The sequence below is a fragment of the Saimiri boliviensis genome, chromosome 13 (assembly GCF_048565385.1).
Source record: "Saimiri boliviensis isolate mSaiBol1 chromosome 13, mSaiBol1.pri, whole genome shotgun sequence".
NCBI lineage: Eukaryota > Metazoa > Chordata > Mammalia > Primates > Cebidae > Saimiri > Saimiri boliviensis.
Window position 1 is genome coordinate 69,703,845 of NC_133461.1, and position 27,469 is coordinate 69,731,313.

General features: G+C 41.7%; 1 protein-coding gene across 3 annotated transcripts in view; it reads left to right on the forward strand.

Moving 5' to 3' along the window:
* Nucleotides 1–91: 91 nt before the first annotated feature.
* Nucleotides 92–27,469, forward strand: part of SEH1L (SEH1 like nucleoporin) — a 35,784-nt gene continuing 8,406 nt past the window's right edge. For 2 of the 3 annotated variants that reach the window (XM_010335596.3, XM_003924873.4), the window contains exons 1-5: nt 92–392; nt 3,790–3,840; nt 7,569–7,715; nt 14,801–15,012; nt 20,810–20,908. In XM_010335596.3, the coding sequence (XP_010333898.1) occupies nt 282–392; nt 3,790–3,840; nt 7,569–7,715; nt 14,801–15,012; nt 20,810–20,908 (620 nt within the window). In that variant the 5' untranslated portion in view covers nt 92–281. The remainder of the gene's footprint in view (nt 393–3,789; nt 3,841–7,568; nt 7,716–14,800; nt 15,013–20,809; nt 20,909–27,469) is intronic. The other variant, XM_010335597.3, reaches the window with a different exon arrangement.

Here is a 27,469-nt window from a genome sequence, read left to right on the forward strand (position 1 = left end):
GAGGAGGGTTCGGGGTAGGCGGGGCTTGACGGGCCAGGGGGCGGTGCGAGGCCTGCCGGGCCAGCGGGTGGGGCGGGGCTTGAGGGACAGGCGGTCGGGCGAGGGACGACGGGCCGCGGGTGTGGGCGGGGATTAATGGGCAGGGGCGGTGCGGGGGCGTGGGCAGCACGCGCCGTGCGCGCCCGGGCGGCTAAGTCTCGCTAGGCTGTGGGCCCCGCGCCGCCGCCGCCGCAGTTGCCGCCGCCACTGCCCTCTTCGGAGGCGCAGGCCCGGCGGAAACCATGTTTGTGGCGCGTAGCATCGCAGCCGACCACAAGGATCTCATCCACGATGTCTCTTTCGACTTCCACGGGAGGCGGATGGCGACCTGCTCCAGCGATCAGAGCGTTAAGGTGCGCGAGGCGCTTGCGGGCGGGGCCGAGCCCGGAAGGAGGGAGAGTGGGGTGGGCGACGCGGGAAACGGCTGTGACTTGGTTTCATTGACCTAGCAGGAAGCTCTGAGCTGGTGGGTTAGCCCTGGCTGGATGCGGCGGAAGCCCTCCCCGCCCGCGCATTGTGGGGTCACTGCGGCCTCGGCGGCCGCGCTCCCGTGCGCCTGCGCAGCTGGTGCCACGTGCGCGCTCCCGCCCGCGGGGGACGCTGGGCGCTTGCAGGGAAGGCCGGCCGGCGGCCGCGTTTCCCTGGCTGCGGGCAGGAAGTCGCAGGCGTCTCACTGGTTGCTTGGGAGTCTTGGGCTTTGCCCGTGCTGTTCACCCGGGTACCTGGTGGGAGTCTCTGCTTGGCTGGCGGTGTCTTGAGTTTTGTGCTCCGCCGGTGTTCTCTCACCAGGGCGCATGGTTTTCTTCGCGGGTTCCGAGCCGAAGCTGACTTTGTTTCGCCAAGAAAGGAAAACACAAACCGTTTACATCCAGTAACTTCTCTGCCTGCTGCCTAGGACTCTGAGTGTTTGTTTCTTGAAGCTCTCATAAACATCTGTAGACGCTTCCGACAAAGAGAATTTCTAATGTGGGGATGCTATTTGGGATTTAGGAACCTTGCAGGATGAATGAAAGCTGGAGTGCGGATTATTTGGTTCTCGACAACTCCAGAGTAACTGAAAATCTAAAGGACAGTTTTTCCTTTTTCACATTCGAGTTTGTTACCAGTGAGCTCTCAAAGATAAACTTTTTATAAATAGTGTTGCAGTTCTTAAAAGGTTTAAGTTTTTTTTTTTAGAAACAAGTTTATTTTTGTTGTAATACACTACGTTAATCGTTTTAAAGTGTAGAATTCAGTAGCATTGAGTACAGCATTCACATTGCTATGCAGTGCCATCACTGTCCGTCTCCACAACCTGTTCATCATCCTAAACTGAAACTGTACCCGAGAGCACCGATTTCTTCCACCCCATCCTCTGGTAACCTCTATTCTTCTGCTTTCTTTGAATTTGCATGTTCTAGGTACTTCAGATAAATAGAATCATATAATGTTTATCCTTTTATATTTGGTTTATTTTACTTAGGATAATATTTTCTTTCTTTTTTTTTTTGAGACGAGGTCTGGCTCTGTTACCCAGGCTGGAGTGCAGTGGCGCGATCTTGGCTTGTTGCAGCCTCAACCTCCCAGGTTCAAGTGATCCTCCCACCTCAGCCTCACCAGTAGCTGGGACTACAGGCACACATCACCACACCTGGCCAATTAAAAAAATTTTTTTTGTAGAGACAGGGTCTTCTGATGTTGCTCAGGCTGGTTTTGAACTCCTGGGCTCAAATGATCCTCTCACCTCAGCCTACCAGAGTGCTGGGATTACAGGTGTGAGTCACCTTGCCCAGCCCTGTTATGTCCACTTATTCCAGAGTACTTTTTTTTAAAATGTAGGAGGCACATATTTATTTATTTGTATGTATATTTTATTTGAGCAAGTAGCATATTTTTCTTTTTAGAAAGTGAAAAAATTACTTGTAGGCTCATCGATAATTTTTGTTAATTCATTTCCTCTGGTTTTCCTTTAACGTTTTAAATCATCATGGTAGAGTGTGTGTAAATACATATACGTCTTGTCAGAAATAGTGTTGCACTGAAAATTCTCATTAGCATTTTATGTATTTTGAATGATTTTCTTAGGCCAATTTCAGAAGAGAAATTAGTGAATATTTTAAAAGCTATTGAAGAGAATTGACAAGTTGCTATCTTGCAGGTCGTACCGTTTTGTACTGCTAGTGATAGTATTGATTTGATAGTGTCATTGCCCTCGTTACATTTTTAACAGGTGAAATTGGCACCTTCTTACTGTTTTCTGTATTTTTTCTGGGTAGTAAGGTTAAATTTTTTGTTTGGGGAAGGAGTCTTGCCATGTTGCCCAGGCTGGAGTGCAATGGCTATTTCATGGATGTGATCATAGCCTCAAACTCTAGGGCTCAAGTAATCCCTTCTGTCTCAGCCTCTTGAGTAGCTGGAACTACAGGTGTGAACCACCATGCCTGGTTTCAGTATTTTTGCTTTGCCATTGTTACATGTACAGTTGAGCCTGTTGTTTGTAGATTCTGTATTTTTTTGAATTTGTCTATTCTCTGAAATTTACTTGTACCCCCCAAATCAGTATCCACCCTGCTTTTGCAGTGCTTTGTGCATGTGTGCAGAATGATGAAAAGCTTGAGTCTCAGGACACATTTCCTGTGGAGGTGAAGCCAGGTGATTTGCCTCGTACTGTAAACAGGTGTTTTTTTTGTTTTGTTTTGTTTTGTTTTGTTTTTTTTGAGACGGAGTTTCGCTCTTGTTACCCAGGCTGGAGTGCAATGGCACGATCTCGGCTCACAGCAACCTCTGCCTCCTAGGTTCAGGCAATTCTCAAAACAGGTGTTTTTTATGATCTAAAAGTGCAGTGAATTTTGCATTGCTTTTTCTTTCTGTTGGTGATTTCACTGCTTAAAATGGCTTCCAAGAATAGTGTTGAAGTGCTGTCTAGTTTCTAAACACAGGAAGGAGGCAATGTGCTTTACAGAGATGTGATGTGTGTTACAGACGCTTCCTTCAGACATGAGTTACAGTGCTGTTGGCTGAGTTCAATATTGATGAATAAACAGTGTGTGTTAAATAACTTACCTTTAACAGAAACACACATAAAACCACATCATGTACTGATTGGTTGACAAAAATGTAGGCCAGAGACTGACGGGAACCTAACCCTGTATTTCCCCTAGGAGCAATGTGTCTGTGGTGGAGGCGGCTCTATAGAAGATAACTACCTTGAATAAGGAGTTTGACTGTAACTAATTGTCTCTGTTACCTATTAGAGCTCAGTTTCCTGAATCCCTCAGTGGTTGGCCCAGTGCTTGACACAGTCAAGGTTCTCAATAAATATGTATCTTTTGAGAACGGTCTCACTCTGTCGCCCAGGCTGGAGTGCAACGGTGTGATCTTGGCTCACTTCAACCCCTGCCTCCTGGGTTTAAGTGATTCTCTTGCCTCAGCCTCCCTAGTAGCTGGGATTACAGATGCACGCCGCCATGCCCAGCTAATTTTTGTATTTTTAGTAGAGATGGGGTTTCGCCATGTTGGCCAGGCTGGTCTTGAACTCCTGACCTCAGGTGCTTGCCTGCCTTGGCCTCCCAAAGTGCTGGGATTACAGGCGAGAGCCATCACACCCGGCCTCTCGATAAATACTTAATTGAATGAATGAATGTTTATTTACTGTTTGTATCCTTTTGTGAATTATGTGTTCACCCATTTGTACACTGATTCAATCTTATGGTTTTTGTATCAATTTGTAAGAATTCTTGTATAAAATATCTGCCTTTTATTTACTTACAGGTCTGGGATAAAAGTGAAAGTGGTGATTGGCATTGTACTGCTAGCTGGAAGGTTAGTATTTTTACAGTTATTAAAAATACATAAATATTTACTGTTTGTTTTGTAGTTATCAATGAATTGTTTTGAGCAAATGATAAAATTTATACAGTAGTTCTTTTCCTGGAAAGACACTTTACTGTTTTTCACTATTAAAGTAACAAATGTGTTTCTCAGAATTCGAGAGTAAGAAAATCTGTAATTTTGTAGCATTCTAATGTAATTGTAATTCAGAATATTCCTTTTTCTGTTACATATTTTAATAGTTGTGATGTTTCATACATAGTTTTCTCCTTTATTTTCTTTTTTTTGAGATGGAGTCTTGCTCTGTTGCCCAAGCAAGAGTTCAGTGGCATGATCTCGGCTCACTACAACCTCCGCCTCCTGGATTCAAGTGATTTTCCTGCCTCAGCCTCCCGAGTAGCTGGGACTATAGGCACACACTATGACGCCCAGCTGATTTTTGTATATTTAGTAGAGATGGGGCTTCACCATGTTAGCAGGCTGGTCTCAAACTCCTGACCTTAGATGATCCACCTGCCTCGGTCTCCCAGAGTGCTGGGATTACAGGCGTGAGATACCACGCCCCGCCAAGTAGAAATTTTCATACCTTAAAAGTCATCAATTTTAAATGTACAGTTCAGTGAGTTTTAGTAAACTTAAGTAGTTGTGCACTCATCACTGTAATCAAGTTTCAGAACATTTCTCTCAAACTCAGACATTCCTTTGTCCGATTCCCACTCCAAGCCCCAGGCTTGATCCGTTTTCTGTCTCCATAGGTTTTTCTTTTTCTTTTCTTTGCTGGAGCCTTGCTCTGTTGCCCAGGCTGGAGTGCGGTGGTGCAGTGTTGGCTCACTGCGATCTCTGCCTTCTGGATTCAAGCAATTCTCCTGACTCAGCCTCCTGAATAGCTGAAATTACAGGCATCTGCCACCACTTGCATCTAATTTTTGTATTTTTAGTAGAGACAGGGTTTCACCATGTTGGGCAGACTGGTCTCGAACACCTAGCCTCAAGTGATCTACCCACTTTGGCCTCCCAAAGTGCTGGGATTACAGGCATGAGCCACCGTGCCCAGCCTGGTTTATCCTTTTTAGAAATTTCATAGAAATGGAATTTTGAAATACATTGTCCTTTGTGTCTGGTGACTTTCCCTTTGCATGTTTTGAGGTTCATCCATATTGTGTCATGTGTCAGTTTGTTCTTTGTAATACTGAGTAGTACATTGTATATATATATTGCCACATTTTGTCTATTCACCAGCTGATGGACATTTGAGTTGTTTCTAGTTTTTGGCTATTATGAGTAATGTGAAGCCATGTAAGTTTTTGTGGACATACATTTTCATTTCTTTTGGATAGATGCCTAGGAGTGGAATTGAGGGGTTATACATACTTAGCTTTCTAAGAAACTGCTAAACTTCCAAAGAGGCTGTGTGAAGTTCCAGTTTCTCTACATCCTCACCTACACTTGATAATATTTGTCTTTTTTATTATAGCCATTTTAGTAGTTGAGAAGTGACTATAAGATTATTGGATTTTGATTTGTATTTCCTTCATATTTCATGTTGATTATTGTTTCATATGCTTATTTGCCATTCATATATCTTTTGTGAAAGGTCTTTCCAAGTTCCTCCCCCGCACCCTTTGAGGCGAGACTGACGTATCATAAAATTAATACTTTTAAAGTAAATAATTAAGTGGCATTATCTTCATTTACAGTGTTGTGCAACTACCACCTCTTTCTAGTTTAAAACATTTTTATCATTCCAGAAGGAAACTCTTATCTCTTGCTTTTAAGCCTAACATATTTCATATGTACTTTTCTATATAATGGCTTTTTATTAATGGCCAATAAATATATCATTTTGCTTAACTAATCGATATTTAAGTTTCCATTTTATTGTGATGAGCATCTTTGGGCAAACCTTAGTCTTTAGATTGCATTTTACCGTAAATATAATAAAACTTATCTGCCTTAGTGTGCATTTTTAACTTTGTAGCCCTGTATAAGTAAGAATTGAAGGTGACATAGAAAAGACTGGACAAAACAAGTTAAAAAATACGGGTGCAAAGTGTACATTCGTTTGTGATACTATCATGTAGAAGTGATTGGGTAAACTATTTTTATGTTGTCGAATGTAAAAAATGTTAGCTATACAGTGTGAAACACATTTTCTGAATGTTGTTTGTTATTATGCAGTATTTTTCCTGAGAAGCACCTGGCAAATTCTTTTGATAGTACAATGCTTTAAGACCTTTGTATCCCTTCTCCACCCTCCTCGCCTTCTACCCCTCGGCCAACATGAGGGTTATAAGGATTTGGGCTTCCCTATGTTTACTCTTTCTACAGTATTATCTGTATTGCCAATTAAAATCATTTAAGCATTTTATTGCTACTATCTCTAAATATTGTTAGACTTTTGAAGCAAATACTTTTTTTTTTTTTTTTTTTTGGAGACAAGGTCTTTGTTACCCAGTCTGGAGTGCAGTGGCACAATCTTGGCTCACTGCAGCCTCAACCTTACAGGCTCAAGTGATCCTCCCACCTCAGCCTCCCAAGCATCTGGGACCACAAATGCATACCACCATGCCTGGCTAATTTTTTGTAGAGGTGGGGTTTTGCCATATTGCCTAGATTGGTCTTGAACCCCTTGGCTCAAGCAGTCTGTCCACTTCAGCCTCTCAAAGTGCTGAGAATACAGGCATGAGCCACTGTGCCTGGTTGAAGCAAATAAAAAAAAAAATTTTTTTAATTTGGCTGGCCACGGTGGCTCACACCTGTAATCTCAGCACTTTGGGAGGCTGAGGCGGGTGGATCACAAGGTCAGGAGTTCAAGACCAGCCTGGCCAAAATGGTGAAACCTGATCTCTACTAAAAATACAAAAAAATGAGCTGAGTGTGGTGGGCCATGCCTGTAATCCCAGCTACTCAGGAGGCTGAGATGGAGAATTATTTAAACCCGGGAGGCGGAGGTTACAGTGAGACGAGTTGGTGCCACTGCATTCCAGCCTGGGTGACAGAGTGGCACTCTGTCTCAGAAAAAAAGTATTTTTTAAATTGAGCTATAATTTACATATCATAATATACATGTGATAATGTGTACCCATTTAAAGTATACAATTTAGTGATTTTTGAGTCTATTCATTAAATTGGCAACCACCACCACTTCTAGTTTCAGAGCATTGTTTACTGCCTCTAAAGGAAAACCTGTACTCATTTAGCAGTCACCTCTTGTTTCCTCTGTCCCAGCCCCTGGTAACTACTAATCTACTTTCTGTCTCTATGGATTTTGGAGCAAATAAATCTAATGTTATTTGTATTGTTAGATGGGTATTTCCTGTAAAAAGCATTTGCAAGTAAGATGGTGGACATGTAGAATCTTTGTTTCGAAGGTTAGTTACACTAAGCTCTGAAGCAAGTCTCCCAATTATCAACACTAGAAGTAATGAACTTTATCTGGCTAGATTTTTCTTTATTAGTAAAATGTCAGAAGAACTGGAACTCCAGAAGGGCCACAATGCTAAATATAGAATGTTTTCTAAAGGTTAAAACATTCTGGAATTTAATGTTTTATTTTCATTTTATATTGATCAGTTTTCTCCTCTTATAGAAGTAAAACTATATTCTGTTTCCTCATATAAAACCAGTATTTATGAAATATGAATAAACTAAGTTTTTAGGGAAAAAAAAGCTCTGGGATAATGAATATTTGCTCTTTTTTTTTCTTTTTGATTCCCTAGACACATAGTGGATCTGTGTGGCGTGTGACATGGGCCCATCCTGAATTTGGACAGGTGTTGGCTTCTTGTTCTTTTGACCGAACAGCTGCTGTATGGGAAGAAATAGTAGGAGAATCAAATGATAAACTGCGAGGACAGAGCCACTGGGTGAGACATTTGTTAGTATTCTGAGGGCCGGGAAGACATGAGCAGCCAAGGAGCATTAGTCCCAAGACTATCTGAGATAATGGGTAAAATATTACCATGCCCCTTTATTGTTACCAGTTCTAAAGTTCTTTCTTCCATGTTTTTTTCTTACTTGTTAATTTCATTTTAACTTCGGTCTGAAGCAATAGGGGCACCATTGCATTGTTTATAATTTTTATGATGCCTCCAGACTATTTGCATTTATATAATTTTACCTATTACTATATTTTATATCATAGTCATATATGATTTTAACATTCACCAGCTCACTGCAGTCTCAAACTCCTGGCCCCACCTCAGCCTCTGAGTTGCTGCATGAGCCACTGTGTCTAACACTAAAATTCTTTTTTTTTTTTAACCTTAAACTAGTAAGGGTTAATATAATTCATTAAAAAGTGTTTCTTCTATTTTGTGGTTATTTTTATTTTCTTAGAGAATATACTCTCCTTTATCTGCATCTGCTTTTACCACTCTCTTTGCCTGATTAGATATTTGAATTTGGGCAAGAACATAATATAATCTGTGTGCTGTTGAAGTTCCTCACCTATAAAGTGAAAAAACTGAACTAGATTATATTTAAGACCCTTTCCAGCATTTTCACATGAAGGTATTATCATCTGCAGGCTTTTCGCCCCCAGCTTTATGATTTGTTTTTTGTAATAGATAATTGTGCACATTATGTAAAATTCAAAAGAAACAAAAGGGAGTATGCAGTGGGAGTGTCCTCCTTTTCCCTCGCTGTGGCGTTCTCTCGCCAGAGGTAGTACATACAGGTTTTTGTGTATCCTTCCAGATATAACTCCATTCCTTTACAAGGACAGTATTTTCTTCTCTAGTTCTATTACCCCTCACCCGCCCTTCCTAATGCATGATACTGCTTTACAGCCAATCACAGCTCATTACAGCCTCAACCTCCTGGGCTCAAGCAGTCCTCCCACCTTAGGCCTCCAAGTAGCTGGGACCACAGGCATGCACCTACATGCCTGGCTTTTTTGTTTATTTTGTAGAGATGGGGTTTCACCATGTTGCCCAGGCTGGCCTTAAACTCCTGGACTCAAGTAATCCTCCCGCCTCGGCCTCCCATAGTGCTGGGATTATATGTGTGAGCCACTATGCTGGCCACAATGCAATTTTTTATTATGGCAAAATAATGTAAAACATACAACATTCATCATCTTAACTTTTTTTTTTTTTTTTGAGGTGGAGTCTTGTTCTGTCACCCAGGCCAGAGTACAGTGGTGCAATCTCAGCTCACTGCATCCTCTGCTTCCAGGGTTCAAGTGATTCTCCTGCCTCAGCCTCTTGAGTAGCTGGGACTACAGGCATGTGCCACCATGGCTGGTTAATTTTTTTGTATTTTTAGAAGGAGACGGGGTTTCACCATAGTGGTCAGGCTGGTTACAAACTCCTGACTTCAAATGGTCTGCCCACCTTGACCTCCCAAATTGCTGGGATTACAGGCGTGGGCCACCATGCCCTTCCCATTTTAACTGTTTGTAAGTGGTACAATTCAGTGGAATTAATTACATTCACAGTGCTGTGTACCTATCACTGTTATCTATACCTCAAACTGTTCATCATTGCCAACATAAACTCCATATCGTTAAAGAATGCCTCCCCCTTCCTCCTCTCTCTACGTAGACTCCATTCAACTGTCTGTCTATAAATTTGATTACTCTAGGTACTGCATATACAGGGAATCACAGTATTTGTACATTTGTGACTGGCTTATTTCACTAAAATGTTTTCAAGGTCTGTCCATGTTGTAGCATATATTTATTCCTTTTTATGGCTGGGTAATATTCTTGTGTGCGTATACTACATTTTGTTTATCCATTCCTTTGTAGATGGACCGTTCGGTTGTTTCCACTTTGTGGCTATTATGAATACTACTACTGTGAGCATTGCTGTACAGATAAATGTTTGAGACTGCTTTCGATTCTTTTGGATATATACCTAGGAGTAGAATTACTGGCTCTTGTGGTAGTTCTATGTTTAACGTTTTTGGGAACTGTCAAACTTTTGCATAGCAGCTACACCATTTTACATTACTACCAGCAGTGCTCAAGGATTCCAATTTTTCCACGTCTTCATCAGCACTTGTTATTGTGCTTTTTTATTGTAGCCATCCTACTGTTGTGACTGTTGTGAAGTGGTATCTCTATTGTAGTTCTGATTTGCATTTCTCTAATGATTACTGATGTTGAGCATATTTTCATGTGCTTATTGGCCAATTGTATGTCTTCCTTTGAATTCATATTCAAAATGATATGAATATGAAAATACTATTCATATCCTTTGCCCATTTTTTAATTGTGTATTTTTGTTGTTGTTATAGGAGTTTTTTATATATTCTGGATATTAATCTCTTATTCAGGTACAGGTTGAGTATTATTTATCCAGAATGCTTGGATCCAGAAATGTTTCAGATTTTGGATTTTGGATTTTGGAATATTTGTATTTATACTTACCAGTTAAGCATTCTCCTGTTTATTTACTTAATAGAGACAGGGTCTCACTGTGTTGCCCAGACTGGTCTTGAACTCCTGGGTTCAAGTGATCCTCCACCTTATCCCTCCAAAGTGCTGGGATTACAGGTGTGAGCCACTGTGCCTGGCCCCAGTTAAACATTCTAAATCTAAAAATTGAAATCCAGAATGCTCCAGTAATCATTTTGTTTGAGCATCATGCCAATGCTCAAAAAGTTTTGGATTTCGAAGGATTTCAGATTTCAGGTTTTTGGATTTGTTATGTACAACCTGTAAATGATTTGCAAATATTTTCTCCCATTCTGTGAGTTGTCTTTTTCACTCTTGATAGTATCCTTTGATGCACAAAATTTAAACATTTTGAAGTCTAGTTTATCTATTTTTTTATTTTGTTTCCCATGCTTTTGGTGTTATATTCAGGAAAGCATTGCCAAATCCAGTGTTGTGAAGATTTCCCCCAGTGTTTTCTTCTAATATTACTGTAGGATCCTGAATTCAGGCTTGTATCCCCAGTTTGGAGCTGAGACCCAAGTACGGAGTCACCATTACTTGGAGACAGAGAAAAGTGTATTCGATTTCGCTAAAACAAGAAGGTGGGAGCGGGACAAGATCTCTCAAATCCATCTTAACAAAAGGAAGCAGCAGGTAGTTTTATGTGACTAGAGAGTAAGGGAGGGGGAGTTTCAGAGAATCTAGGGAAAAAAAATAGGTGTTTTTTTAGTCTCAGGTAATGCCTTGAGCAACCAGATGTCTGGGTGTAAGCAGCTAGTCACAATGTCCTTAAAGCCATTCATTTCTTCTGCCAACATTTTTCTTTACATTACCCTGAAGTTATCCCCTCCTGCTTGACAAAGAAGCAGTACATCAACTGTTTATCATTATATTGTGGCAACAAGGGATATTCAGCAAACAGTGAGTGGTTAACATGTGCAAGCAAGCAAGGACCTGATAAAAATTATTTATTTTGGTCACTAAAAAATGGTAGGGTGCTGAAATCTAGTTTTCCCAGCACCATTTATTGAAAAGACTGTTGAATGGTCTTGACATTTGTTGAAAGTTTTGTTGAATGGTCTTGACGTTTGTTGAAAATTAGTTGGCTCTATATATGGAGGATTGATTTCTGGACTCTCTTGTTACCATTTTGTTACCATTGGCCTGTATGTCTCCTTGTCTCAATAGCACACTGTTTTAATTATGTTAGCTTTGTAGCTTGAATTCAGACTGTTTTACAACTCTTCTAGCGGGAGGAGTGTGTCTAATTGCCTTTGCACTAGGGCTTCTCTACGGCAAACTGCTTATGGGGAGGAGAGAATGGAAATTTATAGAATTAGAAAGGATTTTTTTGGCATTAAGTCTGAGGTGTGTCAGTTCAGTATACTATAGGTTAGATTTGGGGGTGGCATAAGAAGGATTTTTCTTCCGTCTTCAAGATACTTGTTTGTATTTAGTTTAGTCACCATTAATGTATTAGCAGTGGTGAATCCATGTGGGTCTGCAGCAACCTCATTTCTTGCTTCCTCAGAAGAAATAATTCCACCAAGGGGCATAGGCAGAATAAGAAACTAAGGCAAGTTTTAGAGCTGGAGTGGAAATTTGTTTAAAAAAATTTAGAGCAGAAATGAAAGGAAGTAAAATACACTTGGAAGAAGGCCAAGTGGGTGACTTGAGAGAGTCAAGTGCACGATTCAACTTTTGACTTGGGTTGTTACACATTGGCATGCTTCCCAGGGGTTGCGTCTCTTTGATTCTTCCCTTGGGGTGGGCAGTCCACATGTCCAGTGGCCCGCTGGTGCTTGGGAGGGGCCGCATGCGCAGTGTATTTACTGGAGTTGTGCACATGCTCACTTGAGGCGTTTTTCCCTTAACAGAATGTTTGTAGAAGGTCATAGACCAGTTAAACTCCACCATTTTGCCTTTTAGTGCACATGCTCACTTGAGGTGTTTTTCCCCTTAACAGAATGTTTGTAGGTCATAGACCAGTTAAACTCCACCATTTTGCCTTTTAGTGCACATGCTTGAGCCCTAACTCATCCAACTCCTGAGATCTTATCAGGAAGCTGCTGATCACCAGTTTCAGGTGATAATATCTGTTGGGAGACTGCTTTTCCCTGGTGCTGCTGCAACCAATGATTGTTTTAGAGAGAAAGTTAAACAACTGCTTGACCATCACCTGATGGTCACCTGGCATTCCTGGTGGGGTGGGGTCCTTTGCTGCCCTCCTCACGTCTGACTACCTACTGTAACGAATGCGTTTATTTTCTCAACATTGGTGTTTATATTATTCAGTGGTGTCTGTAGATAAAAGTTTGCTAAGATGTTATCTTTGAAGTTTATGTACTATTACCCTTTAATATTGAGACTCTTTAAGAAGCATTTTGGTAACCATAGTCAGTAATCTATTGATTTCTAAACTTTATTATCATTTTTTTTTTTTTTTTTTTTTTTTTTTTTTTTGAGATGGAGTTTCGCTCTTGTTACCCAGGCTGGAGTGCAATGGCACGATCTCGGCTCACTGCAACCTCCGCCTCCTGGGTTCAGGCAATTCTCCTGCCTCAGCCTCCTGAGTAGCTGGGATTACAGGCACGCGCCACCATGCCCGACGAATTTTTTGCATTTTTAGTAGAGACGGGGTTTCATCATGTTGACCAGGTTGGTCTCGATCTCTTGACCTTGTGATCCACCCGCCTCGGCCTCCCAAAGTGCTGGGATTACAGGCTTGAGCCACCGCGCCCGGCATCATTTTTTTTTTTTTGAGACAAAGTCTCACTCTGTCACCAGGCTGGAGTACAGTGGCCTGATCTTGGCTCAGTGCAGCCTCCACCTCCCATGTTCAAGCTATTCTCCTGCCTTAGTCTCCTAAGTAGCAGGGATTGCGGGTGCCTGCCACCGTGCTTGGCTAATTTTTATATTTTTAGTAGAGATGGGGTTTCACCATGTTGGCCAGGCTGGTCTTGAACTCCTTACCTCAAGTGATCACCCATCTAAGCCTCCCAAAGTGCTGGGATTACAGGCATGAAGCCACTGTGCCCAGCCTTATTGATGTTTTTAGTATAAGTTTCATGTTAATCTAGGTGCCAGAAGATAGCTATAAATGTGGTGTTGGAATTTTATAGTGATCACAATGCTTGTTTTTTACAACTCTTATGGTCTCTGTTAAATGCCTTTACTTAAAAGTGCATGGTAGCTGGGCACAGTGGGCTCACACCTGTAATCCCAGCAACTTGGGAGGCTAAGATGGGAGGATAGCTTGAGGCCAGGAGTTTGAAACCAGTCTGGGCAACATAGTGAGACCCCCGTCTCTAAAAAAATAAGAAAAATTGGCCAGGTGCGGTGGCTCATGCCTATAATCCCAGCATTTTGGGAGGCCGAGACGGGTGAATCACGAGGTCAAGAGATCGAGACCATCCTGGTCAACATGGTGAAACCCCTTCTCTACTAAAAATACAAAAATTAGCTGGGCGTGGTGGCGCACGCCTGTAGTCCCAGCTACTCGGGAGGCTGAGGCAGGAGAATTGCTTGAACCCAGGAGACAGAGGTTGCGGTGAGCTGAGATGGCGCCATTGCACTCCAGCCTGGGTAACAAGAGCGAAACTCCGTCTCAAAAAAAAAAAAAAAAAAAAAAGAAAAATAAGAAAAATTAGCCGGCAATGGTAGCAGGTGCCTGTAGTTCTAGTCATTGGGAAAGCTGAGGCAAGAGGATCACTTGAGATCAGAAATTCAAGGCTGCCAGTGAGCCATGATCCATGGTACTGTACTCCATCCTGGGTGACAGAGCAAGACCCTGTCCCAAAGGAAAAAAAAATGAGTAATAGTGGTCCAAATGGGATTAACAGAAAATTATTCTTGAGAGAAGAAATTGCATGCCTTCCATTTACTGGCTTTTTTTCTCTTTTTGAGACAGGATCTTGTTCTGTCGCCCAGGCTGGAGTGCAGTGGCACAATCTAGGCTCACTATAACTTCTGCCCCACTGACTCAAGTGATCCTCCCATCTGAGCCTCTGGAATAGCTGGGACTACAGGTGTGCACCACCATACCTGGCTATTTTTTTTTGTATTTTTAGTAGAGATGGTATCTTGTTATGTTACCCAGGCTGGTCTTGAACTCCTGAGCTCAAGCAATCTGCCTGCCTTGGTTTCCCAAAGTTTTGTGATTATAGGTGTGAGCCATTGTGCCTGGCTCATTTTCTATTTAAAGGATCTAATGCTTGCAGCATGCTTTGTGTGACGAAACTACTTGTCTGAAAATTTTAACGGTTTCTGGTTTTTGTGACGTCTGCTTAGGGGATATTACTTATATGGTAAAGTTAGGCTTTCAGAGGTAATTTTTTTTTGTGTGTTAAAGGGAGTAATTAATTATGGCTCACTAATTTGTTAGTGATTGCCAGCTATGTATATGGTATTTTGCCATGTGCTTGTAGGAAATTGTGGCATAGACATGTATCCAAGCTCATGTACCTGGTGAATGACAAGAGGAGTTTCTGTGTGTTTCCAGAGTCTATGTGTCTTTTCCACTCTACCATGCTTTCTTTTTGTATATAATTTAATTTTCTTTTTTAGGTGAAAAGGACAACTCTGGTGGATAGCAGAACATCTGTTACTGATGTGAAGTTTGCTCCCAAGCACATGGGTCTTATGTTAGCAACCTGTTCAGCAGATGGTATAGTAAGAATATATGAGGCACCAGATGTTATGAATCTCAGCCAGTGGTCTTTGCAGCATGAGATCTCATGTAAGCTAAGCTGTAGTTGTATTTCTTGGAACCCTTCAAGGTAAGCTTACCTAGTAAACCGCTTTTAACATCCTAGTAAAATAAACTAGTAATTTTTAAACTAACAATTTGATAATTTATTTTCTCAAAAATGCTTCTTCTCAAGATATATAGAGTGTACATTTTCCATTTTTCACCCAGGCATGTCACTTGTCCCCCATTTTCACTCAACAGAGAAGCCAGCATTGTAAATATTTTCATGTGAACCTTCTGGATGTTTTTTATGTATACACAAGTAATTACCGTATTCATAAACATACATATATGCAAACATGCCCAGATATTTACCAGCACAGGTAGACACAAAACACACAGACATTGAAACCCATATATTTTATTTTATTATTTATTTATTGAGACAGAGTGTTGCTCAGTTGCCCAGGTTGGAATGCAGTGGTGCACTCTTGGCTCACTGCAGCCTCCACCTCCTGGGTTCAAGCAGTTTTCCTGCCTCAGCCTTCCAGATAGCTGGGATTACAGGCATGTGCCATCATGCCCAGCTAATTTTTGTGTTTTTAGTAGAGACAGGGATTCACCATGTTGGCCAGGCTTGTCTTGAACTTCGGACCTCAGGTGATCCTCCTGCCTCAGCCTCCAAGAGTGTTGGGATTACAGGTGTGAGCCACCACGCCCAGCCAGAAACCCATACATTTTCCTTCCTTGCAATTAGCTCTTTTCACTTACAGATATATTGTGGGAATTTTTCCATATATTAGTATATCTAGCCCTACCTCATTCTTTTTAACTGCTATATAGGGCATGACTGTATGAATTATGCCATCGTTGATTTTTATTAAACTATTTTTAAACAATTACAAGAATCACTTGGTAAAGAAAAAAAATTGAAATGATCTATAAGAGCACAAAAAGAAAGATAAAGTTCCCTTACCCCCTAAAAACAAATGCTATTAACAGTTTTGCGTTTAGACTTTAATTCTGGTACTCACTAGTATATTTTTAAATTATTTACTTATACCCCTGGTTTGTGCTATGTATCTTTTTTTTTAATTTTAAAAAAAAATTTTTATTCTGCTATTTTTTCACATATTCTTGCTATGTTATCATTAAACAATATCCAAACTGCTATGAAAGATGATAGAGCACATTTATAAAACTTTACACATCCCAAGGTATGGCTAGATAGATATCTTATTTGTGGTGATGTTGATAGTTGTTTGAGTTATGTTGATAATTATTAAAATTTCAAATGATATATATATATCTATACATTTTTACTTATCAATTTTTAGACTATATATTTACTCCTGTCTCTTAAAAAAGAGGAAATTAGTTTATTTTGCTTCCCTCTCACACTGCTGCTTCTATTTCCTAATTCTTATATTGCTTGTATACTGGCAAAATTTAGAATATTTACATTCTGTAAACATTTTAACACATATGTATTTTGTCTTTTGATTACATATTGATTCTAAAAATTAAGTAGCAGCCAGCTTTATAATCTAGATTGTGTAAGTATTCATTTGAGATGCCAATATCTGTTTCATGAAAACTTTGTTGTTACTGATATCGATGAGTGCTCTGTTTTCTTCTTTATTTCTTTTACTTCTGGCTTATACTTAGCTGTCACAAATTTTCTATCACATGCTGTCTTTAGGTTTTTTTTTTTTCCATTTCTGTGACATACCTAATCTTTTCTCAAATGGAATGGATAGCAAACTCTTCAAATTCTAGCACACTTGAAAATGTCTTAATTTTACTCCCATGCTTAATTGATAGTTTGGCAAGTTTTAGACTTCTGAATGTAAGAATTTCGAAGATAGAATTCTTGCATATTTTTAACTAGGTTTTGTTAATGAGCTGCGGTTAGTCTGATGCTGGTTCTTTTGTTGTAGCTTGTTCTTTCCAGAAGGTTTTAGGATTTTGCCTTACTATTGTGAGCTCTGTTGCAAGTGTATTTTGACACTTTTTATGATGCATTTTAATAGCCAGTGGAAATGAGTTTTAATGTAATTGTATTTGTCAGGCTTTATTGTTGGAGTGCTTTTTGTGTTTTATTTGAGCAGTTTTTCCCATCTTGGGGTTGTCAGGTGTATTCATTAGAGAAAATTTCAGATACAACAAAAGTAACAGAAGTACAGTAGACAGGCCCTCCCATGCTTATCACCCAGCTGCAATAACCCAAGGCTGCTGCTGTTTCATCTGTATGTACTTTCCTCATTCCCCTTCTCCAGGAAAACCCCAACCTGGATTATTAGGTATTGGCCTTTGTTGATTAATCTTGCTTGGCACTTACAATTTATTATTTTTTATGTATTTGTTTTTGAGACAGGGTATCACTGTTGCCCAGGCTGGAGTACAGTGGCACAATGACAGCTAACCGTAGCCTGAACCTCCCTGGGCTCAGGTGATCCTCCCACCATACACAGCCTCCCAAGTAGCTGAGACTACAGGCATGCACCACCATGCCTAACTAATTTTTTTGTGGATACGGGGTTTCCCCCTGTTGCCTAGGATGGTCTTGAATTCCTGGACTCAAACAATTCTCTTGGCTCAGCCTCTGAAAGTGCTGAGATTATAGGTGTGAGCCACCGCACTTGGCCAGTCCTGCTTGGCACTCAGTGGTCCCTTTCAAAATGAATGTTTTTGTCTCAAATTGGGGTTGTCTTATGATCCTTTGATAATTTCTTTCTTTCTTTTTTTTTTTTTTTTGAGACAGAATCTCGCTCTGTTGCCAGGCTGGAGTGCGGTGGCACAATCTCGGTTCACTGCAACCTCCACTTCCTGGAGTTCCATCAATTCTCCTGCCTCAGTCTCCCAAGTAGCTGGGACTACAAGTAGCTAATTTTGTATTTTTAGTACAGATGGGATTTCATCATGCTGGCCAGGATGGTCCTGATCTCTTGATCTGGTCATCTGCCTGCCTTGGCCTCCCAAAGTGCTGGGATTACAGGCGTGAGCCACTGTGCCCGGCCAATTTCTTTTTATTCTCTTGTCTCTGTTCTGTCTTTCTGGTACTCCTCTTTGATTATTCCAGGATTTACTCTCCATTTAAAAAAAAAATTGTTTGGAGTACTTTGTTACCCAGATCTTCACCGTGTTCTCCAGGTATACATTTTATCCCATCATTGAATTTTTGGGCGAATGGCAATCATTTTTAATTGTTCAGACTTTCTTTTTCTCTGATTACTTCTTTTTTATCCCAGTCAGTTTACGTCTATGTATTACAATATTTCCCTGCATTTCCTAGTTAGGATTTTTAAAAATTTGCATTTGTTTGCTGAATTACAGTCAGTTGTCGTTTGCACTGGCAATGTTCTGTAAAGTTGCCATAAACACTGAATTAGCTAATACTCAATACTGAATTCCTCCTAGGGGAAATACAGGGTTTCCACAAACTTCTCATCACATTTTCGTCAACTGATCAGTGTATAACTTTTTTGTGTGTCTTTCTTTTTAAAGACAACTTATATATTGTTTGATTCATTAGCATTGGACTCGCAGCCAGCAACACAGCTACACAGGCCTGAACAAAGCTTTTCGAATACACATACTTTCTCCATAAGGGACATCCCAGCCTTCCTATGTTTAGGAACACTAGATAGCACTTCAGCAGCATCCATGGGATTTTAAACTGTGAAATCACTTTTAAAAAGCACAAAAATGTGAAAAACGTGAGGCTAACTGGACTGTGAAGAGGACATTTGTTTGCCATATGAGAGCCAAGGGAAGAAGGCACCTCTGCTGGCAACCTGTGCATCAGGCAACTCGTTTTTTTCACAGACCTGCTCTGTACTTGCCAATGAATGACCATGAAAGCCTGGGCCGGGTGAAGTGGCTCGCTCCTGTAATCCCAGCACTTTGGGAGGTCGAGGCAGGCAGATCATTTGAAGTCAGGAGTTTTGAGACCAGCCTGGCCAACATGTTGAAACCCTGTCTCTACTAAAAATACGAAGAGTAGGTGGGCGTGGTGGCAGGCATCTGTAGTCCTAGCTACTCAGGAGGCTGAGACAGGAGAATCCCTTGAACCTGGGAGGTGAAGGTTGCAGTGAGCCAAGATCATGCCACTGCAGTCCAACCTGGGCAGCAGAGCAACACTCTTTCTCAAAAAATAAAAATAATAAAGCCTGGGAAAATTGGTTTTATGGTTAAAGAAAAATTTAGGCCAGTTTACAAGTGCAGAATCTCTAAATATCGAGGATTGGCTATGTGTATTTTCTCAAAGATGAGTTCTTTTCGTGTGCCTTGGTCTTCATCTTCTACACCCCTTGTTTTTCTTTGGTGTTTGCTAATCTTTGCTTATTTATATTTATGAGTGAGGGATTATTACTGCTAGTAGAGAAAACTGATATTGGCGTTTTTCTTCTGCTGTGTGCTTTGTTGTGTTAACAACTTACTCTCTCAATGAGGGAGGCTGACTGAATTTTGTGGAGTGGGTAGAGTAGGTTGGCAGGGTTTCCTAAGGATGTGTGAGCCAAGAGCAGGCTGGCAGGCTGGGGCACCCTCAAACTGACAAAGCAAGGAAGATTTTCCATTGAGCACGACGGACCATTTGAGTGTATTTCTTCCTCCCGATTTTGGAATACTCCTTTATTTCCAGTTCTTAACTTGACTCTTTCAAGTTCTAATTGTTTCACTAAGACCTTTCCTCAGATTTTTTTTGACCAAATCACTCTGTAATTGTCCATGACTCATTTCTGTTCTTTGCATTTATTAATTGGAGGTTGGACCTTTTGGAATTTTCTATTTACTAATGGTGATACGAATTCTTTTTTCCTTTGTGCTTTCTTTCTCAGTCTGATCTGTCTCCTGATATCCTAGAAACCCTCCAAATTTCTTGATTTCTGTTGGTACACTTTCTAGATTTCTAGCGCTGTACAATACTATTCTTTCATCATTTCAGTGGGGCCTTTGGAGGGAGGCAGACATGCAGGTGATCTGTCTACGCTATTCAGTCTGAAAGCGAGATGGTTTTTCTTATTGTTTAGCTGTGAATCGTATTTGGAAAGTGGTTTAAATGTGAGTATCTTATTTCTGGTTATACAGTTGAGGTAATCCTCAGTTCATGTTGCTGTCTGGACATTTAATGACTGGATTTAAAAATATTTTTAAAACCTATGATTTTTAGCCAGGTGTGGTGGCACATGCCTGTAGTCCCAGCTACTCGGGAGGAGGACTGCTTGAGCCCACAAGTTCAAGTCCAGCCTGGGCAACATAGTGAGACCCCAATCTCAATTTTAAAAAAAACCTTGTTTTCAGTAATTTAGAATATGTCACTATAAATGTACTTTTGGTTCTCATTCAAACTATTGATGTTATAAAATCAAAACTAAGTATTTGTAGAACACTGAAAAAGGAAGTTTATGGCCGATCATGGTGGTTCACGCCTATAATCCCAGCTACTCTAGAGGCTGAGGGGCAGGAGAATCACTGGAACCCAGGAGGTGGAGGTTGCAGTGAGCAGAGATCAAGCCACTGCACTCCAGCCTGAGTGACAGACAAAAATTTCAGCAGGAAAAATTACTAAGACCTCTGAAGAAGTATCTTTTTAAAATCTGTTGAATGCTTGAAGCTTTCTTTCAGGTAAAGAGCTGCTTTCTACCTGAACCATAAGAACATGCCGAAAACAGTCCATAAGGACGGAATCCTCAGTTCCATGTGTGACATTCTCAGGCGTACATACTTGCAGTGTGGTCATGTCAGCTGTGTGGCAGAGACCTAGATGTCACTAGTAATGACAGGCTGACTGTAAGCTTGCTGTCTGCTTGCCTCCAGTGTGTTCATTTTCTGAATGAATTATTTCTTTCATTATCTAAAATGTTGTTTCTCTGTGTTTCTAGCTCTCGTGCTCATTCCCCCATGATCGCTGTAGGAAGTGATGACAGTAGCCCCAATGCAATGGCCAAGGTTCAGATTTTTGAATATAATGAAAACACCAGGTCAGTCCTGCTTTGGTTTTAATAATTGTTCAGAATTGCATTAAAAATTTTAAAATGTTATTTCTTTATTTAAAAAATTATGTATTATTCATCATATGTTTGCTGATTTACTATGATATATCAAGTTCTGTGCTAGGCTCTGATACTATAGGCATGCGTGATAAAGAGAAGGTAATTGATCTCCCAGTACATATCATCTTGCAGAGAAACAAAAGATAATAGTAAAAAAGGGTGGTGAATTTTATGAAGTGGAAGAATTATGGTGCTAAAGAGCTTACACCTGGGGTACCTAATCTGATTCGGGGGCTATGAAGGTTCACCTAGAAGATGACCTACAGGATGAGTACAAGTTAGTCAAAGAGGAAAGAAGCACTCCAGGTGGAGAAAATTGCATGTGGTAAGGCCTATAAGCAAGAGAGAAGGGATGTATTTATACTTTGGTTGGAACATGCTGAGCAAAAGTGAGTGTGGTGAGAAATAGACAACACTTGTATCTATAAGAAGTAGGAGGCTGGGCGCAGTGGCTTGTACCTGTAATCCCAGCACTTTGGGAGGCTGAGGCTGGTGGATCACCTGAGGTCAGGAGTTTTAAGATCAGCCTGGCCAACATGGTGAAACCCTGTCTTTACTAAAAATATAAAAATTAGCCAGGTGTGGTGACAGGTGCCTATAATCCCAGCTACTCGGGAGACTGAGGCAGGAGAATTGCTTGGACCCAGGAGGCGGAAGTTGCAGTGAGCTGAGATCGCGTCACTGTACTCCAGCCTGAGTGACAGAGCAAGACTGTCTCAAAAAAAAAAAAAAAAAAAAAGAAGTAGTAGTCCAGTGTTTCAATTTTATCTTACAGGGTGGATTCAGGGCCAGAATGCCAGGTGGGAGATTATGTGGCTTTGGGATAGTAGTAGCAGTGGCCTTGAGATAAGTGGACAATTTGAGAAGAATTGAGAATTGGTATCAGTAGGATCTAGTGATTGATGGGATATGGGGATTGAGGAAGAAGGGGGAAGGCATTAAGATGATTTTTAAGGTTCTGGCTTAAGAGTGCCGTGTGCAGCTCGGCAGGGTGGCTCACACCTGTAATCCTAGCACTTTGGGAGGCCAAGGTGGACAGATCACAAGGTCAGGAGATCGAGATCAGCCTGGCCAACATGGTAAAACCCTGTCTCTTCTGAAAAATACAAAAATATTAGATAGGCGTGGTGGTACGCGCCTGTAGTCCCAGCTACTTGGGAGGCTAAGGCAGGAGAATCGCTTGAAGCTGGGAGGCAGAGGTTGCAGTGGTGGAGATTGCACCACTGCAGTCCAGCCTGGAGATAGAGTGAGACTCTGTCTCAAAAAAAAAAAAAAAAGTGCAGTGTACAATTTCAGTGTGTGTAATTTCTTGAGATAAGGAACTCTGGGAACAAGGCAGATTTGAGTAGAGTGTGGCAGCATGTGAAGGTAAGTTAATTTTGGCCATGTTGAGATACAAGTATCTGCAAAATTTCTGAGAGCCAAAAGCACTGTCTCAATCTTATGGGAGAAGAGAGCACATGTCAGGAGATCAGATGGTCTTTGCAGGTGCTGTACAGAATTCTTGATTCTAATAGTCAGATCTTAGGCAGGACCAGCATTGGAGTAGAAACTAGTGTTATTCCCATGGGCTCTGCAATTGTAAATGCTACCATCTAGGTTGTCAAGGGGATCTTATACCTTCTACTTTCCTAGATTGTTGATGTCTTCAGAGAGGCTGGGTCTTCAACAGTGCTGCCCAGTAGAACGTGCTGCAGTGATGATGAATGGTCTTAGAGATTTTCACAGCCTTTTAAGCTGTAAAAGCTATGAGCCCTATTAATAGCACATTTTGTAGAGGCTTCATGAAGTGTTGGCCTTGTTAAAGTAAATTTCAACCTTAGCTGAGCAGAATAAACCCAAAACTTAAAAAGTAGACCATTGGCCAGGTGAGGTGGCTCATGCCTTTAATGCCAGTACTTTGGGAGGCCAAGATGGGTGGATTGTTTGAGTCCAGGAATTCAAGACCAGCCTGGACAACATGGCGAAATCCTTTCTCTACAAAAGTACAGAAATTAGCTGAGGGTGGTGGTTTACATTTGTAGTTCCAGCTACTTAGGAGGCTGAGGTGGGAGGATCACCTGAGCCTGGGGGGTCAAAGCTGTGGTAAGTCGAAATTGCACCACTTGACTCCAGCAATGTCAAAAAATAAAAGATAAAAAAGATGGACCATTTCTAAAACGTAGGAAAGGAAAGTGTATTTCATAAATAAGAGTGGTGTTAAAAGATAAATAACTTGCAGTTAGTTCTGAAAGAAAATACAGACAAATAGAAATTACCTAAGTATTTCTTTTTATTTTATTTTATTTTATTTTTTTTTGAGGCAGTTTCCCTCTTGTCGCCCAAGCTGGAGTGCAGTGGTGCAATCTCAGCTCACTGCAACCTCTGCCTCCCGGGTTCGAACGATTCTCCTGCCTCAGCCTCCCAAGTAGCTAGGATTACAGGTACCTGCCACTATACCTGGCTAATTTTTTGTATTTTTGGTAGAGATACGGTTTCACCATATTGGCCAAGCTGGTATCAAACTCCTGACCTCAGGTGATCTGCTTGCCTTGGCCTCCCAAAGTGCTGGGAATTACAGGTGTGAGCCTCCATGCCTGGCCTTCTTTTTTTCTTTTTTCTTTTGAGATGGAGTCTCACTCTATCACCCAGGCTGGATTGCCAGTGGTGTGATCTCGGCTCACTGCAAGCTCTACCTCTCAGGTTCAAGTGATTCTCCTGCCTCAGCCTCCGGAGTAGCTAGGACTATTGGCGCATGCCACCACACCCAGGTTTTTTTTGTATTTTTAGTAGAGACGGGGTTTCACTGTGTTAGCCAGGATGGTCTCAATTTCCTGACCTTGTGATTTGCCCGCCTCGGCCTCCCAAAGTGCTGGGATTACAGGCTTGAGTGACCATACCAGGCCTAAATTATCTAAGTATTTCTAAATTACCTAAATATCCAGTGTTAAAAATAATCTGAGGTTGCATTTGAGTCTCTTAGCTAACAGAATAAATCTAGATTGGGTCTGGATTCCCTGTATTATGTCATGTTGCAAGGAGCCTGGGGGTAGAGTGGTTCTGGGATTAGGTAGTGACTCAGTTGCTCAGTGATGGCATCAAGGACCTACTTAGATATTTTCCATTTTTTCTTACTGTCATGCTTAGTACATTTGTGACAACTCCATCTTATGATCACAGAAGATCTGTAGTGATGTTAGGTTTCACATGCAGATACAGAGACAGATATTCTAGAAAAAAAACACCTTTCTACAAGTATCTTAGCAGGCTTTTTTTTTTGGAGATGGAGTTTCGCTCTAGTTGTCCAGGCTGGAGTACAATGGCGTGACCTTGGCTCACCTCAACCTCTACCTTCCAGGTTCAAGTGGTTCTCCTGCCTCAGCCTCCCAAGTAGCTGGGATTACAGGCATGCTCCACCACTCCTGGCTAATTTTGTATTTTTAGTAGAGATGGGGTTTCTCCATGTTGGTCAGGCTAGTCTCGAACTCCCAACCTCAGGTGATCTGCCTTCCTTGGTCTCCCGAAGTGCTGATATTACAGGCATGAGCCACCACGCCGGGCCCGTTAGCAGGCTTCTTATCAGGTCCTGTTGGTCAGAGTTGGGTCATCCAACTGTGCTTTAGCTGCAACGGGTAACACAGCAATTGTGTGGCATTTCCAGCATCAAAAATGAGGGGAAGTGGTATTGGGGAAACAATGTCTGCAGGTGGGAGTGTGTGGGATTAACTTGGGAAGTAATCAGACCTATTTCAGCACTTTTTGGAGTTCTGGTGCTGGTTCTTTGAGGTAAGCATTGTTTGAAGGCTCTTACTTAGATTGAACATGGAAGAGATGTGATAGTGGACTATGTAGTATTGTTATTAATACCTGTTTATCTTCTAAGTTGTATCACCATTTAGTAGACAAGGAGAACTTTACTAAATTAACCAATGTTGAATATACTTATTTTGATTTGTGAGTGAAAATACTAAAAGAGATCCAGCATTGGTAGTGATAATACAAGTGCCATGTATTTATATAGGTTACAGGGCACTTTCACATGTATTAGGAAGTTTGAATCCTACCACCCACCTTGTAAGTAGGGGAGACAGCTTTTTGTTAGCACTATTTATTTTACAAATGAGGAAACTGAGACCAACAGAGTGAATGAGTAGTCTAAGGTCCAGAGTCAGGACCAGAAACAAAGTCTTTTTTGTTCATTCCCTTCATTTACACGCTCATCAAGGATCTTTTTTTTTTTTTTTTTTTTCATCAAGGATCTTATTTGGCTCCTTCTGATAGGAGAAGCTTTAGATGACGTTAATTAATTACAATATATAGCTTGCCTCAGGTAAGAAAAAAAAGAATCTCAGTTTTTCAACATTTTATAAGCAGCAGGGACTGTATTAAATGCTGAGGAGCTCATACCACCTAGGATATGGAAGAGTATGGTCACCTGCTAGAGATGGCAGCACATACCTGCCTGGCAGGGTGAGAAGTCTCAGGTGGGAGCTGATGATGCTTGAGCATGAGTCTTGAAAGACAGAGGGTGTTCTGCAGGCATAGAGGAGGCAGGAGCGAAGACATGGCGCAGGGTCAGGCCTGGCGAGGCAGTGGGTGGGGAGGCTAATGCAAGGGACAGGTAGGGAAGGGGCAGGCACAGGCCAGGCAGGTTTTGGAGATTTGCTGCTTGCCAAGTGTGGTCTCCATCCTGGAAGCATTTGAACGTTTGCAGGGTCCAATAGAGTTACAAGGTTGTATTTACCTTTTAGGGAGATGACTTTGGAAGCTGTGTGGACTGGGAGCAGAAACTCAGTAGCCCACTGTGATGTGGAATGAGGACATGCACTGTGGCGTGGGATGAAGAGGGACCAGGGAGACTTGTCTAGGAGGCACCAGCTGTAGGTCACGTGAGTCTTGGTTTCTGACCTGGCTGATGGTAGTGCCACTCATTGAGATTGGGACCATGCAAAGAGGAGTGAATGTGGGGGAAGCACAGTTTATTTCAGACATATGTTTGAGGTGCTTTTGGAACATCCAGGTGGGAATGTGTAAAGGTAGACAGAATAGCTGAGATTAGTTGTCTATTGCTGCACTATAGCATTATCATTCAGTGGCTGGAACAGTACAGATTCGGTATTTCAGTGTCTGTGGGTCAAGAGTCAGGCCAGACTGGGAAAGACTCCACTTCAGAGCTCACCTGGTTGTTGGCAGCACTTGTGTTCCTGCCACAAGACCCTCTCCCTTGTGTCCTCACAGCATGGCAGCTGCTTCTGCAAGGCCTGAAGGTGAGAGAATCTTTTCATAAGGCAGGTTGTCACAGGCTTGTGTGTTGCAGTTACACAAGTGTTGTCCCACCACCTTGCCATGTTCCTTCCCCTGGGTATAAAACAAGCCATAGGCCCCACTCACACTCATGGGGAAGAGCCTCCACAAGGGCGTGACCACCAGGAGGTGCAGGTCTTGGGGGCACTTAGAATCTCTCTGCCACAGTACTGGTGTTACTCTCACTTTAGGGAGAACTTCTTGCTGAAGGTCAAGTTACAGCCTGGATTCAAATATGTTCTGGCTGCAGCATGTGTGCTTTTAGCTCCCCCTGTCCTATCTCTAGCCTTTGGTAGAAGGTCCTGAATTATAGGGGATAGATTTAGGAATTATTGGTTTATTCAGGTCCTGAAACCATGGGAGTAGAAACTACAGTGTTGGCTGGGTGCGGTGGTGCATGTCTGTGATCCCAGCACTTTGGGAGGCCGCGGTGGGTAGATCACCTGAGGTCAGGAGTTCGAGACCTGTGTGACCAACATGGTGAAACCCCGTCTCTACTAAATACAAAAAATTAGCCGGGCATGATGGCACATCCCTGTAATCTCAGCTACTTGGGAGGCTGAGGCAGGAGAATCACTTGAACCCGGGAGGCAGACGTTGCTGTAAGCTGAGATAGCGCCATTGCACTCTAGCCTGGGCAACAATAATGAAACTCTGTCTCAAAAAAAAAAAAGAAACTATAGTGTCTATGTAAATCATCTGGGCATCTTGTTAAAATGCATATTCTCATCGTGTAGGCCCTGGGAGGGGGCTGAGATTCTCTATTTACCAGAAGCTTCCAGGCTGCTGCAGACCACACAGTAGAAGCAGTGATGTGGATGAGATTGCTTAGGGTGATTGGATGGGTGAGAAGAGACATGCCGTTTCTCAAAAGGTGAGGAGAGAACCTTGAGGTGTACCAGAAGAATGTTGGCGTGAAAAGATGGCCAAGTACAGAATGTGGAAGTGCCAGTATTTTAGAAGGTAGTAGAAAGGTGGGATGGGGAGGTCTCTCCACCCAGTCTCCTACACACAGGGTTAGGTGCTGCAGCTCTGTTCAGGATATTCAATCTTAGAAGAACCTGGTAGAAAACTCTGATCTACTGCCTTCATTATCCTCTTACTCTGTATTTATGGATAAAGAAATAGAACTGCAAGAATGAAATAGCCTTTGGCATAGTTTCCTTTTATTATCACTTAAACTCAATTCCTGCTGGGTACGGTGGC